Source organism: Empidonax traillii, unplaced genomic scaffold, assembly GCF_003031625.1.
Source record: "Empidonax traillii isolate 1590-97213 ecotype Southwest subspecies unplaced genomic scaffold, ASM303162v1 scaffold310:size1162954, whole genome shotgun sequence".
NCBI lineage: Eukaryota > Metazoa > Chordata > Aves > Passeriformes > Tyrannidae > Empidonax > Empidonax traillii.
This window is the reverse complement of record NW_020955503.1, coordinates 60,302-73,407: the sequence shown is the minus strand read 5'-3', so window position 1 is coordinate 73,407 and position 13,106 is coordinate 60,302. Positions and strand designations below refer to the sequence as shown.

Genomic DNA, 13,106 nt, shown 5'->3' with positions numbered 1-13,106 from the left:
TCCTGTTCTTCTGCTGTTCAAACCACACTGCTAAAGTTATGCTACCCTACATCTCAACTACATCTCACTGGGAAAAGAAAAAAACCAAACCATAAAATGATGCTTTCTTTGTTATAAAATTGTTTAAAATTATCAACATTCCCATCAACTAGTTTTTTATTTTTAGTAGCAGCAGATAGCTTCTATTTTAGGGAAGACAAGAAGTACAGTCTTTCAAAGAATTATCTGTGTCTGTTAAAAACACTTTATCATCATTATCTATTCTACAGAACCTCTTAAAAAGCTGGAACATGGTTTGGGGGTACCTGCTCCAGTATTTGATTCTATCATTGAACATACATCCCATTTTCACATTTCTTAAATAAAAGGGAGCAGAATTTCAAGTGATACAAAAAACACACTGACACACAGTCTATGTAATAAATATACATATTAAATGTGTGCACATATGTATGTGTGAACTATATACCTGCATATATTCTAAGAAACATTTTGATTTTTATACATATATATACTGAAACAGTCTAGGATTACATGCTTCATACAAGCAAACTGAAACCATTTACCTCTGTGTTCCTTGGAGAAAAATTCCATGAACTTGAATGAAGTGAAATAGAGCATTTTTCTTTCAGGAAAGAGATAACTGAAAAATTTCCTGATTCAAGAAGCTATTTCATATTTAGAAGACAAAAAAACTTACCCTTAAAGAGAATCTGGTATTGCATGTGGTTGGAACAAAATCAGTGAAAGGCAGACTAAAAACAATGTTCAGTGTTTCTCCACAAGCTGCCAGATAAACTGAGAGAGAAAAAACAGGCAAACAAACAAAAAAAATCTGTCAAAATGACTCCCTATTTTGTTCTTAGACAAATTATCAAACACACAGGTAAAAATAATGAAAAGATATTAAAGAACTCTGAGGAAATTGCCATTTTAACCACAGTGTATTTACAGTGATAAATTACTGCTATAAATTATTCTCCAAGTATTTACTCCCTACAGCTTGTCCTCTCTAGAAAGACACTGTACTCAGCACACTTAAACTGCAGGAAAACAATAAAAATATCTGTAGTAACTGATGCTTTTCTTTATTGCTTCACACACCCGTTTTTGGACAAGAAAACACACATTGAAATTATAAGATTTGAGCACAGTGTAAACCCCTGAAATAATGAAACATTTGAATCCAATACTCCCTCTCTCTATATATATATAAATATTCACTCTGTATATATTCTATATAATTTTGTAGTTTGTGCAACTCCTTCCAAATAAAAGAAAGTGATCTCACCATTCTCTTGCTGTTTGGTGGAACAGTCGATCCAATTGTGTTGATTTGCTGCCCAAATCATTTCAAACTGATGAAACATGACTTTGAAGTTCCACATATATGGAACAAAGGAAAAAATATCAGGTGCACTATCACTGGACCAGTCTTGGATCAAATCTAAACCCACACAAAGTAATAAAAGGCAAGTTAGTAGCAGCCACGTGAGAGATTCCTTCTTTTAAGATTTTAGTGTTGCAGGAGTTCATGATTGCTCTGAACTCATCAGCAGACAACATTAAACAAATCAATAACTGTGACAGGAGTTCTGATAAGAAATAAATTTAAAATCACTTAACTACAGATCAAGTTTAGATATCAAAAAATTATGTGTATCTCTACTGAAAAATAAGAATATCATGTACTCAGACACACAGAAGCAGCAGGAACTTGGTCCTTAGAAAACAATTTGTTGCCCTAAATATGTGAAATGAGACAACCTGACCTTGCACAACTTGGTAAAATTTGAAAAGAAATCTCCAAGAAAGAATATTTAATTTGATATGTAACTTATTTAGTAACGAGGTTACCTGTAAAGAAGCTTTTCTGAGCAAAGATGAAATGGTAGGTGGCTTTATAAACCTCGAGCTCACACTGCCATGTCTGGGGCATGTTCCAGATCCGGGGATAGCTGGCATTAATATGGAACTGGGAACGAGATAGGAAAGCACCAGAATTACCACAAAAGATGACAAGGCTTGACCCTGGAGCTCAGCAGTTTTCACATATGTACCCTGCTGAATAATTAAAACTCTTCCCCTGCTGGGATGAACAGAAGGCCTCTCCAGTTCCTTAATAATTTAATCTCTCTTTCTGTGTTTGAAGGTCAAGTGTAAGTATATTAATTTATTTGGAAAGGCATGTTATGAACCTGCTCTAGTAGATGTAACCAAGCAATTTATAAACAGACGTTTTCATCAAATACACCAAAGAAAATGCCTCAGAATAGAATATTTTTCAACCATTGATACGACTCTCAAATTCAAACATTAATAAACACGACTCTAATGAGGTCATCTAAAAAACAATAAGAAGCGTAATTACAGAATGACAGTATTGTACAAGTGAAATATTAGGCAAATAAAAGAATGAGGCAGTATCAGACCTGTCTCAAGCAGTTCAGGCACATGTAAGTACTTTTAAAGTATTTATGTGCACACATATTCTACAGCAGAGCTAGTGGGTGTAATCATTTATTAAGGTCAAGCCTGGACGAACATGTGGCTACACAGTAAGTGAGGCAAGATCTGTAAATAAAAAAAACACTAACTTGGTAGATAAATTATGGAAGTCACTGACAGTTACACACAGGCACAGTTATGTATGTATATATTTAAATTCTTACATATTAGTCTTGCAAAACACATTCAAAAGGCATTTTTTTCCTCTCTTGTTTAAGAACCTAAAGACTGCTGCATAGAAAAATAAATATATTCTTCATTAAAAATCCTCTAGAGACTGAAGTTTATTAATGCCAACTTACAGCCAGCATTTCTGCTTCCAGGAGAGTCCTGTACTGCATACTGCTGGTGGCATCCACGTGCAGAAGCTGCCCTTTAATTGTGGGGGAATAGCCTGGCAAACAGAAGTGATCACAGGATCATTCAGACACAAGAGTTACACCAATACTGAAACGTTTTTCACCAGTGATGTCAGCAGTCCACTAACAAACAAGGAGTATCCTGATGGATGCACACCTTAATATCTTGCAGTGAACTGTGCAAAGCAGTACTTTAATACCTTTGCATAAGAATGTACATCTCAAAGTCACAAAGGAAGAACACTACAAGACATCCACACACTTGGGAATTAAGATAACTGCTCAGGTAAAAAGATTAGGAAAAAAAAAAAAAAATCAGGCTTAGCCTTAACTCACCATTTTCACCCACTGTCATGGGAATGTTTATTTCCAAATACGATCCTGCACCGACATTTACATGTACAGCATTAGTTTCCTGCATTGCAAGAAAGGAAAACAGTCCAAACGTTATTTCTAGGTTTGCTGCATCAACCAGTGTACTTCAGACCTCTGGCTGCCATTTACCCACACCTACATTAAGGCACCTGATGATTTCCTGCCTTCATAGAAATTCCTGTGTGCACTGACACCAAATAACACCATTTTTAGGCTTAACAAATGCTGAGGTCCACTAATAGAAACAGCATAAGGTACTCTGACCCAAGGCCTGGCAGGGCAGATGAATATCCATTTCTAACACTACATTTTTAACTCTTTCAGTCCCCCCCAAAAAAGAACAAAACAGGTGTACAATGAAGTTCTGCTATACCCCATCTACAAGAGAAGCAACAGGAGAAAGAAAATCCAAAACTCTACACATGCATGTTTTGCCTCCCTCAATATCATCTCTCCAGTACTATTAGATATAAACTCAACATCAGAAGTTATTATCTTTTCGTCATGGTAGCTTCTGAAGATTGCACAAGAAATGTCCAGATGATGACGTTCCCAAGACTGTAGGAGCCAGTGTGGTAACTTGAAGGCTCAAAGGGAATTTTAAATAAGCCAACAAATTAATGCCTCTCAGAAAATGTTTCTCTCTGAATGGTTTCCTCATCGTTATGGAGGACTAAGGCAAAAATCACCCAGCTTTTAACTGCAATAAACACCTGAGGACAAGTAAAACTGTGCACAGCCAGAAAGCAGAGTGGAACCACGGAAGCCAAGGTTATTTCTTGATAAGGTTTACATCATTTACCCTGTTTTTGGTAAAAAGCAGGTCAATGGTGGCATCTGCAATAATATTCATCCGCAGTTCAAAAGCGAGGATCTGTCTCGGCTTCCCAGGTTGAGCAATTTCTGAGACCTTCATAACTTGGTAGTCTGGTGGGAAGAAAAACTTCCACAAGCAATCCCTAGTGGGGAAGAAGAAAAGAAAAGGAAAAAAAAAAAGTTGTCTTTTATTCATGGAAGAAAATATATGTATATTTATGCATCTATTTGGTGAATTTCATTATTTTCCTTTTAGCTGAATTTTTAGAAAGCCAATGGGTGTGATAAGAAAGGATGTTTGTTTAAAATCTTCATCATGGGAACCTTCCAATTCATGACTGAAATTTCCAAAAGTTTCAATGACAAGAAGTTACTTTTGGACAAAAGCCATGAATGGATTAGGACAGAAATATTTTAATTCAGCAGGCAAACAAGCTGTGTTTTTCTTCCTATTTCTAATCCTCGGTTTACAAATCTGCTACAAAAACGTAGTAGGAAGTAATCTATTTTGCTTCAGTCTGTGCATAAATAATTGAAGCAACGCCCAGAAATAAACAAAACACCTGTCATTAATAATTGACTGCCCTCATGTTTCTAGTAAAAAAATTCTAGAAATTGACATTTTCTCTTAAATCCTCTAGGATTATTTATATATATATAAATAAAATGACTACTCTTTGGTCTGCCATCCTCACACTCCTAAGGGACAGTTAATCATAATAGTTTCACAGGAGAATTAGCGAAGGTCAAGGAGAACTATCAGCCTGTAATTAATAAGGGAAAAGAGGGAAAGCACTGATGATGTCACTTTTACTTAATAGTCCTTTACCCTCTCAGCAGTTCTGTTGTCCTCACCACAAATACTCCTGTGCATAAGAAGAGTAGTAGAGCTCTGGCCTGATATTTTGTCACTAAAATAACTAGATAATAAATACTTTGCAGATCACATCGAGGAATTGATTACCCTAAGCAGGGGTGAGTTATTGCCCCCTCATTATTTTCACAGTCAGATTTCTAGTTCTCTACAATTTCCTCGCCAATATGTAGTGTATTCCCACCCATGAGCTAAGAGGAGCTTGATAAATCCAAAGATCACCAATTAAAAAGTTAAACCCTTAATATGTAACACTTGATAAATAATGAAACTACTTTGCTCACCAAAAAGAGGACCCATAATTTATCAATTTAATAACAAAAATTCACAGAGTGATCCTGACTTGGGAAGGTCAACAAGATAAACAGCAAGGAATTTCCACATCTTAAAGCACTGGGGCAGGACTCCTCTTTCAGACTGCTCAGACTACCCTAACCCACACAAATCAGAAATCTGAGCAACCCCACGATGGGAAATTAAGGTTTTCTCAATAATATGGGATATCAAAGATGAAAACTGAAGCTGTAAATCATGGCAATACCTCTGCCTATCAGCCCAAGGACCATAGTTGAAGTCTGTTCCTTTTCCACACACAATGTCCAGACCCCAACAGGGTGGCAGATCCTGCAGTTTGCTGTCTTCGTTGCTGGCTTCTCCATCATTGCTTTCCTCTGTCTCCTCTGGTACAAGACCTATATCCCATAATACAATAAACAGATTATTAAAGGAAACTGCTTCAAATTAGCATGAAAAATGTTTGCTAAGCCCAGGACAATTAAAGTGCCCTGATGTCAGTTTTATTTGAGATCACTGTAGTATGTAAACATCGAGACATAATTCAAATAGATTCCCAGTGGAAAGCCAAGAAACATGACCAAAAACCCTTGGGATTTTCTTAAACACTGCTCACCAATGTCAGTGATACACACAGCAGTTTTTAAGGATGCTTTTTACCAACACAGGCTTTCCATCACCCACATTTAGTTCCAAATCCTACTTACAAACCAAGACTTGAAAGAAAGGTGAGCTTAAAATGATTTCTACAGACAATGCAAGCAAATGAAAAGGAAGACTTAAATACAGTAGACCCAGAGTTAATCATAAAAATTCAAGAAGTCATTCAAAGAAGAAGTTGTCTAGCAAGTCCAGCAGCCTCCAAAAACCCCTTAAAATGTTCAGTTTGTATTTAACAGGAGGTACCTGGTTCATCCATATAGTAATAGATGTCAACATCATTGGATTGCATCACAACAAAACCTTCACCCATCAGCCTCGGTGGTCTGTAAAGAGCAAGTGCAAAGACGCAGATTAAAAATCCCTGTGCTCAAATTAAGCTTCACGAATTCAAGTCATTTCAAACAGAACATATTAAGCATAATGGATTTGCATAATGATTTGCCAAAAAAAAAAAAAAAGCCTTGTTCATTATGTTGCTGTTATTATTATTATAATTATAACATCAAATAACTTAAAATTTCGTTATTTTAAGCATGAGGATACCATGTTCTTCTCCACAAAGATGTTTCTCAGATATTATAAACCACAAGTAACTACCAAAGTTTTACTTTCATTCTTTCTTTCTGTCAAGAGCTCCTTTCTCCTTGTCCTATATTGTTCTTTCACCTGCTAATTGTTTTCTTACTAAAATAGCACTCTGAACCAAAGGGACAAGACATTCAGTAATTAGACCATTAGTTAATAAAAAAAGTAAAAAAAAGAAAAAGAAAAAAAGCTGTTCTGCTTCAATAACACTTCTCTCAATATAAAAGGATGTGATAAAACCAACAGACAAAACACTTCTCCTAACACTATTAAGTTGATATATTACAATCTTTTTTCTAGTTACATGTTAATTTACATATTAATATATTCTATAGTAGCAATACTATTATAATGTGAAAATTCTGGTTTTACTGCAAAACACGTTTTTGCAGCTTTTCAGCCCCTTCACAAGTTGCCACTTAATAAAAAAAAAAGCCAATTCCAATGCCAGAAACAGCGAGCCCTGTTAGAAGCCCATTGCCCATCACACCACAGCTCATTCCAGTGGCAGGAAAGCTTGGAAGGCAGCAGATGCAGAGCCCATGCACTGCCACAAGTTCCTCAAAAGCAACAGAGCAGGAACCCTGAAATCAATTTTACTCTGAGAGCAAAAACAGCAGCAAAAGACTAAATACTTTAATAGCAATTAGATAATGGCAATGGACGATAATGAGATTATCATCATCATTTTCAAGTAGTTCCTAATATCTATCCTGAACTTCCACTCCAAGCCTGCTGGCTCAGTTGCTGCTCTCCAAACTTGCTCTGCTTTGACCTGCTTTTCCTAGCACAGTTTCATTTTTTCCCCTTGGATTTTGGAGGATTTGTTTGCGATTAAAGGGCGACGGAGACGTCGAGGTGGGCGTTTGTAATATAAACTGACAGCTTTCAAGGTGAGGTTTTGATGTTTGTATTACAAATTTCACCAAGTCACTCAGCTGTTTGTTACACCTGCATTGCCTGCAGGAATTCCTGAAATTTAGAACACCCAGCTGAAATTTGAAGCCAAAGAAGCAGAAGAGGGCAGGCTCTAAAGAGTCAAACGTTCTCCATTTCCAGTGAACTGGGTAATTTGTTGAATCTGCCCAGTAAATTAGAGCACATCTTGTGCATCCTTCAGCCATCAGGAGCTGCGGGGATGGCAGGAGCATAAAAATGAAAATACTTAGAGGAAGCAGGAGAAAAAGCTAATAGTTTGAGTATCTTAATCCTATTTCGTTTTAATCTTGTTTGTTTTCAATATTAGTTGGAGAAATTTCCTTTGTCGTCATGTTGGAAGAGAAAGATTCTGGGCACATCCACAAAGTGCCCTTTGGAAAATACATCACGGCATATTATAGACAGCAGTATTTGGCTGATAAAAAGCCAATTAAGGTACAGTCAAATGATGTACAGTTTATTTTAGTACTTCATGCAAGCCCTCTTTGCTTGTGTTTGACTTACTTCAGCTTGTTCAAGCTGCATAGCCCCACTTATGCAGAATACACAGAGGTAAAAGGATCAGCCATCTGCCTTCAGCAGATAACATGATTTCCACTCCACCAAGTATTATGCAGCTTTTGCCCAGATTTTTTTTCAGTATTTTCCAAACCATATGTGAATCAGCCTTACAGAAGTCAAGACCTTAAACCATGCATTTACCCCGTAACTAGATAATTTAGCGCTGGCAAAGCCTGTCAACAGCTGTAGCATCTGAAAGAAGGAAAATACAAGTTGAATGCAGGATGCCACACCCCTGGGAACATCCAGGGCCAGGTTGGAGGGGGCTCTGAGCAAGCTAATCTAGTTGATGATGTCCCTACTCATTGCAGAGGGCTGAACTCGCTGACCTTTAAAGATCCTTCCCAGCCCAAACTATTCCGTGATTGTTTGTTTAATTATAGAGCAGAACACACACCCTCAAATAAAAACCTAGATAAAGACAGAAAAGCAGAACTTTTCTCCATACGTAAAATTGTTTCAAAGATGCAAAATTTAAAACCTTCAGCGTGGTAAAAATGCCAACTGTCTAAATACGTTCAGTAAAATAGAGAAAGTTGGTTGTCTTTCGGTTTCTGTTCTTCTTTTTAATGAAATAAATGAAAAGAATAACATGGGTATAAAAAATACCCCAAAACTTACTCATCATTTTGCAGCCCCACATATCTTGGACTTGGAACCAGCATGACTCTAACATTTTCCAGTTTTCCTTTCACAATGTGCATGAACTGATCGAGGTGGCTCGAAGGTGGTTTCGTGGTGTACGTCAGAAAGGCATCATCAAAGTTAATGCAAAGTGTTTGTGGCTGATAATGATTCCCAAATGCCAAGCGACCCTGAAGCAAAAAGCAAAGCCAATTTCTCATTATGCACTTCTCTTTTATGCACATGTATCTATTTACCTAGAATATTGAAGTCTGATCAGCTATATGCAAATAAAGACCACGGACAAAAATGGTGATCATAATCTGTGCATATCTAAAAGTACTGTCTTGTACATTAAACTCTCAATATTCTCTCCAAATATCCCTATTAAAACATAAAGATAGAAAAGAGAAGAAAAAAAAAAACAATTTCAAGCACCTCCCAAAACCCCAACACCCCACACATAATACAACATTCATTACCTAACTTAATTACTTGGTGATATTCTTAAAATCCTTACAAGTCTGAGACACCAGTATTTCCCAAAATATTGAGAACATAACCACGTTTCCACCAGCACCAGCAGGATTTGTGACTCTGTCAGGAGAGTGCTGGTGGTGTCATTTTAAAACTTCATTAAAGCACGAAGGAGAACAAAAACCTCAAATAGAATGGGTAAGGAAAACAAATGGCAAGCTTAATTCTTAAGGATCTTGGTGCTTACCGTGCTCACATTGACTTTAATGACTGGAATAAGTGATCTCCAGGAAGAAGAAGGGTCTTGAGATTCTGTTTTTACTTTAACACTAAAGAAAGAAAAAAAAAAAAAAAACAGGAGGGGTATTATTTTGTCTTTTCTTCAGAAGAACTAACCAAATCATTTTTCTAGGGATCTGCAGTGCACAGATCTTGGGGAACACTCTTTCCCTGGCAGATTACTTGCCAAGCCTGGAAGAACAGCAGGAGGTACCCAGAGCTACACCCTGGGTGCTGACACAGGTAGAAAACAAGCTGCCATGTTTACCTCAGAGCAACAGTTAAATAAATCTTCCTCAGGGGAACCTGCTCTGTTCTAAATACCCCTACTGAGGCTCGGGATTTTTCACTTCCCAAGACATTTCCCTCCTGTGCCTGTCAGCTTAAGATGGAAACACAAAGGGACTGGCTCAGAGGCACAGTCCTTACTCAAACTCAGGACTGCCACAGCATCCTGCAGCTGCCCACTGTGTAATTATTTAGTAGCTGGCCAGCAGCAGTGGAAGGACCCAAGTCTCATTCGATCTGCTCTGCTCCTGACAATAAATCAGTCTGGTGTGATTCTGCTCAGAGAGAGACTTGTTATCGAACATCTGACTCCATTACACATAAGCCACGTGGGAAAAACTCCTTATATACCCACAGCATGTTTTCTGGAGTGCCCCAGAAAGAGGAATTAACAGAAGAAAGTTTGTGCAGCTCCCCACAATACCACAGAGATCCTCACGTTTTGCCTGTGCAATGCCTTGAGCAGCTGTTACTTCTACTGAGCAAATCATTATTCTGCCAGCACACACGCTCCCTTTCCACACTGTATTCCAAACAGATTTCTCAACCTGCCTCTGATCATTAAACAAGAGTGTTTGGCTTGTTTGGTTGTGGTCTTTAATTATTGTGGCAGAAAGTCTGAGGAAAGGGAAGAGATTTTGACTGTCAGGCTTGTCAGTGCAATTTCTCTCCGCTGTGCTTCCATCATTTGGCCTCCAGAGCACACGTTACACAAAACATTACCCAATTAGTTCAGGCCTTTGCAGAACAAAGCATCAACAGAACAGCAAAATGAATAATAATCTACCTTTCAAGATTAGTATGTGTTCTCTGCCTCCCGTTTACTTGTGCTCTTTCATCATCTTTCTTGGCTGGAATTATTGTGGGGTCCAAGCCAAACAGTTCCTGAAGTTGTCCGTAGAGCTCAGAACGGTTGTACACGTGAAATTCAAAGTCATTCACCATAATATACAGTCGTGTTTCTGCCTTTGGATCTAAACAAAGAGCAGGAAAAGTTCTTTTTCAGCATTCCCTTGGAATATTGACAATTTCTCATATATGCACATTTTGCAAAAACAATCCACACGGTACTGAGCAAGCTGCTGAAGTAATATTAAAAAGCAGTAAAAAGCTCCACAAAATAATTACACCATCCCAAGCAAATCAGTAAAACTTGGCAAATACGGCAGTTGCATACAAAATATAAAACCTGAAAAGCATTTCACTCTTAGGTCACAAACCAAAATAAATCCAGGCAAGAACTGCACAAAATGGTAAACAAAGTCTATGAAAACAAACAAAAATCCCTTTTGATGCACAGAAGCCTCAGTGCAAACTTCTTTTTAGCACAGATATCAGTACTTGAGATCAATTCCATCTAAAAAAACCATGTGGATCTCTAGCCAAGCTCTCTGGTACAGCATGCCTGAACTGGGAAAAAGCTTTTTTTTCCAGAGAAACAGGAAATATTCATATGCAGACCTAACAAGATCATACTCATTTCTGCACAATCAGTCCGCATTTTCACAAATTTAAAATTCTAACTGTAATACCAGCCTGACTCTCTGATACTTAAAACCTAGTTTAACATCTGCTGATCATATACAGAGCTGGTTGGGACATACTTTGACATACTTTTGCCTCAGATAGTATGACCTAATTATGGAGTTAATGTGAGGGAAAAGCTCGCACCATTTCCCCCTAATTACCCAGTTGAAAGAATGCCCATTACACGTTCACTCCAGAGACCTGAGCTGCTCTAAAAACCTCATCTGGTCTTTCTAAGTCAAACAGACTTTAGGAAAACTGAGGCATCAGAGTGGTTATGTGATTACAGCAATCTGCAACTCAGGGGGTACAAAGTGAAGGCAACACTTCCCAAAGACAACATAAATGAAGAAGTCAGTGCTTGATAAAATGCACCCTTCTTTGCTAACAAACTCATTTGTCCTCCAAATGATATATCGACACAAAACCCTGTCCCAACAACAGCAACCCACCTTTGACCCCTCACACCCAAAGTACCAGAAATTTCCATATCATTATATTAAAAAAAAAAAAAAAAAAAAGTAGATGTATAATAAATCTCCAGAAAGCAGTGACATCACAGTTTTCCTGCACAGGAGACAGGGAAAAGTTAATGAGGCAGTTTCAGTTCCTTCCTGTTTTCATCAGAGCACCATCAAATCCGTTTGTTCCCAACGTTAACTTGCATCAATAAAACGCAGGCAAAGAATGACATGGACAAGGACTGGGATACACAGCTGCTCACCAGGGAGATCTAACTATCATCAAGAACACAAATAAATGTGATTTTTCAATTCCTGGAGACAAGCATTAGACTTCATTAACTAAATGAAATCATACGTAGTAATCCATTTCTTTAAAGGGGATTTAAAGAGACAAATATCTCCTTCTCTTAATAACAAGAACAAGATTTGACCTCCACACATCTATTTGGTTGCCGAAAACACTTTTGGGAAAGAAAAACAGAAAGAAGGCAAGGAAAAAGAGACAAGCAAATCTAAATGTTGTACTATTGAATGATTCAAAGAAGCATATGTGTAGGTTATGTACAAGTACCTTACCAGACTGATAGCAAAACACTGAAGTTTTATCAACAGTTGTTGGAATCCAGGTGACTAATATATAACTAAGGGTTTGAAATTTGCCTCCTACAGAGCTTAATCAAGATGCATTATTTATTTATTCTTTATTCAAATGTTTGTATCACGCCCATTTAAACAACTCAGTATAAATGCACCCACTAAATCAACCTTGATGGGAAGACGACAAAAGCCACTCCTCAAAATAAAAAGTAGAGCAATTGCTCCTCAAAAAACAGTATTTCCCTTTCAAAGCATCAACTACACTCCAGGGTCTCACAGTGTGAAAATGGATAATGTGCTGTGGCACCTAGGCCAAGACACCTGGGTGTGCCCTATTCACATGATCCTCCAGCTTTTGTCCCTAAGCCACTTTTATTTCTCAGCTATGCACAAAACCAACTCTCCAGTCCCAGCGTGATTTAACTGAACACTGAAGAGTATTTTAGTCACGTTACTTTGTTGTCAGACCTGTACACCTCTGCCTCCCTTGCTTACTTGGATGTGGTCTTAAATACCAGCAGGAAACCCTGAAGCCTTGCAACGCTGCCAAGCAAAAATAACAGCAGAGAAGACAGACACAACTACCTTGACTGCATTAAATTCAATTCATTTCTTGATTCTGGGAGCCACTAGAGAAATCTGTTTTAACTAGCAGACGAAGGCAATTCTATGAAAACCCGTTGGACAATAACCTGTGGTTGGAAAAAATCTAATTAACTCTACGACCAGGTTCCATTTCTTGAATTATTTCTCTTATGGTACGAGGTACTTGGATTGTGCCCCTCTCACCTCAGAGGGTTGGTAGTGCCTCAGTAAACAGGAGTGAGCAGTTCTTCCTGACTCCTATCACTGTAAGAGTGGTGTCTCACATTCACC

The 13,106-nt window shown here is 37.8% G+C and overlaps 1 protein-coding gene across 11 annotated transcripts in view; it reads right to left on the bottom strand.

Annotated features, from left to right (window-relative positions):
* KIAA1109 (KIAA1109 ortholog) overlaps nt 1–13,106 on the bottom strand; it is an 89,943-nt gene that overhangs the window by 63,330 nt on the left and 13,507 nt on the right. For all 11 annotated transcript variants that reach the window (XM_027891137.1, XM_027891138.1, XM_027891142.1 and 8 more), the window contains exons 6-16: nt 10,430–10,616; nt 9,323–9,404; nt 8,596–8,789; nt 6,133–6,212; nt 5,474–5,624; nt 4,045–4,201; nt 3,204–3,282; nt 2,811–2,902; nt 1,858–1,975; nt 1,292–1,447; nt 701–798 (exon numbers count right to left, since the gene is read on the bottom strand). In XM_027891137.1, coding sequence (XP_027746938.1) covers nt 701–798; nt 1,292–1,447; nt 1,858–1,975; nt 2,811–2,902; nt 3,204–3,282; nt 4,045–4,201; nt 5,474–5,624; nt 6,133–6,212; nt 8,596–8,789; nt 9,323–9,404; nt 10,430–10,616 — 1,394 coding nt within the window. The remainder of the gene's footprint in view (nt 1–700; nt 799–1,291; nt 1,448–1,857; nt 1,976–2,810; nt 2,903–3,203; nt 3,283–4,044; nt 4,202–5,473; nt 5,625–6,132; nt 6,213–8,595; nt 8,790–9,322; nt 9,405–10,429; nt 10,617–13,106) is intronic.